Here is a 7500-nt window from a genome sequence, read left to right on the forward strand (position 1 = left end):
AGCTACATTACTCATGGGTGTGGTTTGGGCGTAACGTGCAATAAACCAATCAGAGCATCATCTCACATTCCCTTTAACAACAGGCACGCTTGTTCCATAGCGGATTGCTATTATGATGGCGATTTGCCAGGCGCAGCCAGGAACGGTTCACAGCGCTGTAGTCAGTTGGGAACAGTTTGCTATTGATTTTTCCTCTTGACAAAATGTAATACAGAAATTTAACTTTCCGATGTTTTGGGATCAATCTCACTGAATCACGAGGTTATGAATGCAGGGTGATTTTTGCAATGTAATCTAACATTGCCTCACTATAGACAATGCAGATCTGTCAGATAAGCTCTCCTCTCCCGTGCTGCTGCTGGGGCATTTGGGTTAAATGGCATCGGCATGCAGTTCAACATCACGTCTCATTAAGTCCTCTAATATTTCCTAATTTATGTCATCAACACATCCGTGATTCGTGGAAATGTGTAAGCTAGATTTATACCTATTTTTTCAAATCGGACAACACACTGATTTCCCTCGTGTAGCAATATTTCTCCTTGTAATTATATATGGTTTGGAGAAATGGGAACTGCGTCGTATAGATGAGAGGAGCAAAGTGCATTGCGCAACACAGGCGCCCAAGCAAGCGCTCCTGCAGGTGTAAGCTACGGCTGTACCTTACCATCAGGAAACTCAACAACGAGAAACAGTTTCCAAGTTGACCTAACTATCCAACTCTGCACAGTATCCCATTAACTGCATGACAGTAGGCTATTTACAATATTTTATGTAAAGTAGAGTTTGTAAACACGTTATCATCAACTTAATGCACGCACAACTTTTGTTTGAGCAGGAGAGAGAATAACAATGAATGGACGCAGCAACTACAGAAATTGTAGCCAAGGCTACTGCTTTCTTTTACTATCTATGGTTGCTGGTTAACAGCACATAATAAGCTGATTTAAGCTAATTCACAAACTCAAGACTTCAAGGCCATCATGGATATAAAACGTTTTTTGAAAACAACGAAAGGATGGAGGAAACATAGCAAAGCTTGGAGTTATTTCAGATGGGCTACAACAAGGTAGGAAAAATTGTGGTGCTTGTCAAAACCTTAGCGCAGCTGGAATAATGCTTATAGGCTGATGTTAAAGCGCACACAATGTTTAAAGCCACACACAACGGTAAATTGGAAAAAAACTAAAGGTAACTTTAGCCTAACTTTAGGGCTGTATAAAGTTATCCAAATTAATAGGTCGTAATTAGGCGTTGTTGTAAAGATATTGCATGTAGATGTACTATATAGGCTACTAAATTTTTAGTTGACCAATGCACGAACAAAACCGGTAAACGGACAAATATTATCAAGGCTTTGAATGTTTCCATCTGTGCACAGGGTGTCTCTAGATCGGTGTGCAAAGCATTCATTCCTGCAGGCCTGTGGCCATGCATGCGCCCTTAAAATAGAATCTGAATTTGCGGCACTGACTTTAGAAACCTCCTGGTCTGTGGTGGAATTGTTTTCTGAAACTGCAAAATATCAAAAGGGACCGTTTGCGCTGGAACACGCCCCCTCTTTTCGCTGAAACACCCCCGTGGGCGCACATGTACCTGTGGAGGGAAAATTCCAATATGCGCTGACTGCAAAATAGGAAAGACAAAAGCGCGAGTATACAAATTCAATTGCGCTGGAGTGCAAGACAGAGCCCATACACACACACATACACACACACACTCCTCTTACACCCGTGCACCTAGCCGACACACACACCACACACACACACACACACTGTACACTCCTCTTACACCTGTTCACCTAGCCGACACACACACACACACACACACACACACACACACACACACACACACACACACACACACTCCTCTTACAACTCTGTCTAACCCGCTCTCCAGGAGAGAAGCCGTTTGAGTGCAAGCTGTGCCACCAGCGCTCGCGTGACTACTCGGCCATGATCAAGCACCTGCGCACGCACAACGGCGCCTCGCCCTACCAGTGCACCATCTGCCAGGAGTACTGCCCCAGCCTGTCCTCCATGCAGAAGCACATGAAGAACCACAAGCCCGAGGACGTGCCCGCCGACTGGCGCATCGAGAAGACCTACCTGTACCTGTGCTACGTGTGAGCCAGACGGCCCATCACTCACCCCACATGGAGAGGGAGGGGTGCGGGGAGTGTGTGTGTGTGTGTGTGTGTCTGTGTGTGTGTGTGTGTGTGTGTCTGTGTGTGTGCGTATTCATGTGTGTGTATGTGTGTGTGTGAGATGGTAGAGAGCAGACACAGCAGTACCTGTGCTGCGTTTGACACATGGCGTCTTTGCACCAGCGTCTCAGGACCAGCAGGGGGCGATAGTGTGGGTTAGGGTGGGCATTAGCAGAGTGTGTAAGTCAGTTACCTGGATGGCATCTGCAGGACTGGCAGAAACACGCACGCACGCACACACACACACACACACACACACACACACACACACACACACACACACACTATTCTGGCTGTGAGCACTGAAGCCGGTAAGAATAGAGAGAGGGACAGAGGTATGGTGGAGGACAAGAGAACGATGGGATGAATAGCGACAAGAAGAAGAAGGGACAATGAATATCTAAAGATTATATTCACATCACAACACAACACACACACACACACACACACACACACACAGACACACACAGATAGAGAGAGAGAGGCACGTCATGTGTTCTGCAGTTTCAGTCAAAACAAACACACAAACACATATCTGTACACACACAGCAAGTAGGACATGATGAATTACATAATATTCATTACAAATTTAAATCTAAAGAAATGCTGTAACAATTCAGGAGTGTGTGTTTGTGTGTGTGTGTCTGCGTGTGTCTGTCTTTGTGTGTATCTGTGTCTTTCTGTCTGTGTGTGTTTGTGTGTCTTTCTGTGTGTGTGTGTGTGTGTGTGTGTGTGTGTGTGTGTGTGTGTGTGTTTATGTGTGTGTGTGTGTGCGTGCATGTGTGTCTGTCTCTCTATCTGTATGCTGTGTGTGTGTGTGTGTGTGTGTGTGTGTGTGTGTGTGTGTGTGTGTGAGGTGTCTCCAGTCACAGTCACCACCAGGCTCTATTTGAATGTCACCTCCACACTTACGAGAAGAGGGCTGCGGGTATTACTCACATCACCCACTGATGTGTTAAGAGCTGGTTTAAACAGTGTGTGTGTCTGTGTGTGTGTGTGTGTGTGTGTGACTGTCTGTTTTTGTGTCTGTGTGTTTGTCTGTGTGTGTGTGTGAGTGTCTGTTTTTGTGTCTGTGTGTTTGTCTGTGTGTGTGTGTCTGTGTGTGTCAGTAATTTCATAATGTGACTGAGTGGGAAAACCTGCACTATGTGTTCTCTGAAACTGGACGGTCTTGTGATGTATTAAAAATCGGCTTACATTTAATGCTTTTTTTTCCCTATTGTCGTACTCATGCCAACATTAAACCATATGCCATTTGTTCAAGTGAAGTAAATGTACACGACTGTCCTGCCAAACAGACATGTGCCACAGCAGCCTCTGCACTCCCCTTGTGAGGCCACTGAGGCTAGAAATCACAATCACATGCCAGGCTAGTGGCAACCCACATGCCAGGCTAGTGGCAACCCACATGCTAGGCTAGTGGCAACCCACATGCTAGGCTAGTGGCAACCCACATGCTAGGCTAGTGGCAACCCACATGCCAGGCTAGTGGCAACCCACATTCCTTGCTCTCTGTTTCGGAGGTCCAATATGTTTCTCTATGAAATATTCTAGCTGAACTCAACCTTACATTCCCTAAGCTCCCTCGATTCTAAATCCGTCATACTGAGAGAACTGAGGCTGGACGGAACAGAGGACTTAAGGAACGCGGCCCATATGGGTTCTGACCCGGAACAGTCCCACCCCCTGACCCAGTGCAGGTTCTGCCCTGATCCTGTAGAGGCCTAGAGGAGGCGCAGAACCTCCCGAGCTCACCCATAGGAGCCTCTACTGCGAGACCCACATTCACACCTGTAGCGTGTCATTGTGACTGCAGTCTTATGCATATCTGAGTGCATCTCAAAGATGTTAATCACCAGTGCCCCCTGGTGGTCAGGGGTGGTGCTGCGGGTGATGGGAGTGCCCTTGTGGCTCATGTTACAGTAAAAAAAAAAAAAAAAGTCACAAAGGTGACAGTCAGGACAGTTACTGTAATTATTATCAGAAGAGAGGCGAGATTATGTGTCCTGAGGCTTCTAACTGCAAGTATGACAGTGAATGGACGTTCTGAGGCTTTGGGGAGTGAAGGTGTGATTGTGAATGACTAACTGTTTCAGTGATATTACACTGTTACTTATGCTATGGAACTGTTACATGTGGATGACTGTGTTCTGCAAAGCTGACGAATTAGCTATCAAATGTAGGTATGATTGATTTAGCGAGGGTATATGTTAGGCAGGTGAGATTAAAAAATCATTGCCAATAAGTGATCAATAATATTGATGATCAAGGATGAGTTTAGCTATGTTACAATTCTGCAGTGCTGCCTGCGTTCTCTCCTGTTTTTTTAGCTTTTTGTTTATTTTCTTTCTGTGATATATTCAGCATCTTTCAGCACATGTTTACTTGAATGTTTTTGTGACCTCACACATTGGTCCGGTATTGTTCCTAAATGTTTTAGTTTGCTTTTTTATTTGTTATTTTGTTTTTGTGTTTTGCATTTGTGCTATAGCATACAATGTGTGTGTGTGTGTGTGTGTGTGAGTGTGTGTGTGTATATGAGTGTGTGTGTGTGGATGTGTTTAGACTATGGGCTGTATGTAAGTCTTTATATGTAATACATTAAACATTGAGTGTTCTTTAATACTTTTAATTTTTCAGGTCTTGGTCCATTTTTATTTCTTTTTTATGTTTTTGTTTTTTTTATACTTATTTTGAGTACAGTGTGTGTGTGTGTGTGTGTGTTTGTGTGTGTGCTCCCAGTGTGTGTGTGTGTGTGTGTGTTTGTGTGTGTTACCAGGTTGCTTTGCAGCAATCATTGCTCAAGAGATTACTTGCCACAGTGATCAGTGATTTTAATGTAGCTTTTTTGTATGTTTGTTTTTGCGTTTTCTTATTTGTGACCAAACTTGGTATTTTGTATGAATTAACCTTGATGCTTATTGAAGAGAAGGAGTGTGTTGCTGTTGTTGTTGTTGTTGTTGTTGTTGTTGTTGTTCAGCTACCTCTTAAGTTCTCTTGTGCTCATCTTGCAAGAAAAAAAGCACATTATGTGTGTTGAGTTGTTGCCGTGTCAACCCACTCTGTCATGTCCGTGTGTTTGTGAGCGATGTTTATTTAAAGGGTTTTATTTGGTAGAGTTGTTTTGTATTAAAAAGTAAAACAAAAAAAATGTTTTTGTGCTATTTTTTGTCACCCTACGCAATGAAATAAAATGTTATTGCTTAAGATGGACGATGATGATGGTGGTGGTGATGATGGTTTGTGTGTGTGTGTGTGTGTGTGTGTGTGTGTGTGTGTGTGTGTGGCTTGTGGCCTGGCTGTAGTAGGCTATAATAATAATAATAATAATAATAATAATAATAAGCTTTATTTGTATATAGCACCTTTCATACACAGAATGCAGCTCAAAGTGCTTTACATTTGAAGCATGTAACACAATAATAGTCAGTCAGTCATTATCAATCACTTTTCTTCATGGCTGGGGCCGTTTATGATCCACTCAGCAACATATCAAAAATATAGAAAATAACATGTCATAAGACTGGCAGCCTTAACCCTTTACCCCCCACAAGCACACCATATGGCAACTGTGGCAAGGAAAAACTCCCATATTCCAGGAAGAAACCTTGAGCAGAACCTGACTTAATAGAGGGAGCCCATCTGCTTCTGGCTGGCTGCGCCCTCCAATAGCAGCAGATGTAGAATAATCTGAAAAAGTAGTCTACAGGATAAGATGAGTTAACTAAAAGCTTTCCTGAACAGGTATGTTTTCAGATCTTTTTTAAAAATATTTACTGAACTCGCCTGCTTGATGTACAGAGGCAGGGTGTTCCATAGTTTGGGGGCATAATGGATAAAAGCAGCTTCTCCACTTTGTTTGTGGAGCACTTTGGGTACGATTAAAAGATTAGAATTGGATGATCTACTGTAAGTTTCCTTTGTGGTTAATAAGATATTAAAAGCTCAGAGATATATGAAGGTGCTATGCCATTCAGAGCTTTGTAAGTAATTAACATAACCTTAAAATCAATTCTATAGGAAATAGGGAGCCAGTGCAGTTCAGCCAACACAGGGGTGATGTGTTCTCTCTTCTTGGTCTTAGTTAAAAGTCTAGCCGCAGAGTTCTGTATGAGTGCCAATTTCTTTAGATGTTTTTTGGGAAGACCAGTGAAAAGTGCATTGCAGTAGTCTAACCTGCTAGTGATAAAGGCGTGAATTCGTTTTTCTGCATCTTGTTGAGTTAAAAAGGGCCGCACTTTGGCAATGTTTCTCAAGTGGAAATGGCTGTCTGAGTAACTTTACTGATATGGGGCTTAAAACTTAATCTCTGCCAGTAATGTAGGTTTGAAACCAGTTTAGAGCATTATCAGAGAGACCCACCCACTTCGCAAGGCGGTGAATTAGGATGCTATGATCAATGGTGTCAAATGCCGCACTCAAATCCAGAAGAATAAGGATTGAGACTTTGTTTGAGTCAGTAGCCAGTCTGAGATCATTGACTATTTTTACTAGAGCCGTTTCTGTGCTGTGATTTTATCTAAAACCTGAGTGGAATTTTTTTGGAAAGGATACTGTTTTCGTTGAGGAAGGTATTTAACTGATTACAAACTACTTTTTCAAGTACTTTGCTCAGGAACGGTAGATTTGATTTAGGCCTGTAGTTGCTCAGATTGGTATGGTCAAGATTTGACTTTTTAAGTAAAGGTTTCACAACAGCGGTTTTAAAAGCAGTTGGAAATATAAATGCAACACTGGGACAGATCTACATTATCAGATCATTATGGTGCGTTTCCAACCTACCATCCAATCGCAAAATCATAACAGTAATTGCAAAAGCTTTGTTAAACAAACCAAATGTTTCTTTGTCACATTCATCCAAGAGGGTACAATTGTCTGCAGTTTAGTCATAACAGTCATGTAGGCCTATTCATGTCATGACACGCAAAAAAAAGGATTGATCCAGTTATGATCATTAATGCTCGTCAGTTTCAGTGACATTTTTGAAATGACTGCCAAATCAGACAGCAATATGTTCAGTCTCACCAAAACACACACCCACACTGAGAGAGAGAGAGACACACACAAACACACATACAGAGACACACACACACACACTGATTTTCACCTTTATCTGCAATTTCTCTGAACATGGCCTGTGCATAGGACACTTGCGCCCCCCTGTGATATGTATTAAAACAACAGTCCACGTCACTCTGCTCCTCGCATCGTCCTGACGCGTTCGTTGGATGACCAGGGTCGCGAGCCAGAGCGAGGCTATCCTGCAAGGCGTCAACATTCCACACCAGCTGTAG

General features: G+C 42.9%; 2 protein-coding genes across 3 annotated transcripts in view; both read left to right on the top strand.

The window, feature by feature from the left end:
* LOC121709063 (zinc finger and BTB domain-containing protein 16-A-like) overlaps window positions 1-2944 on the top strand; it is an 80969-nt gene extending 78025 nt beyond the window's left edge. For both annotated transcript variants that reach the window (XM_042092114.1, XM_042092115.1), the window contains one exon: window positions 1900-2944. In XM_042092114.1, the coding sequence (XP_041948048.1) occupies window positions 1900-2129 (230 nt within the window). In that variant the 3' untranslated portion in view covers window positions 2130-2944. The remainder of the gene's footprint in view (window positions 1-1899) is intronic.
* A 4378-nt stretch (window positions 2945-7322) lies between these two features.
* The window catches only part of LOC121709066 (rab5 GDP/GTP exchange factor-like), an 18673-nt gene continuing 18495 nt past the window's right edge, over window positions 7323-7500 (top strand). Inside the window, exon 1 of the mRNA XM_042092121.1 lies at window positions 7323-7500. This exon is cut by the window's right edge and continues 2 nt beyond it. The gene's annotated coding sequence lies outside the window, so the exon portion shown is untranslated.

Source organism: Alosa sapidissima, chromosome 5, assembly GCF_018492685.1.
Source record: "Alosa sapidissima isolate fAloSap1 chromosome 5, fAloSap1.pri, whole genome shotgun sequence".
NCBI lineage: Eukaryota > Metazoa > Chordata > Actinopteri > Clupeiformes > Clupeidae > Alosa > Alosa sapidissima.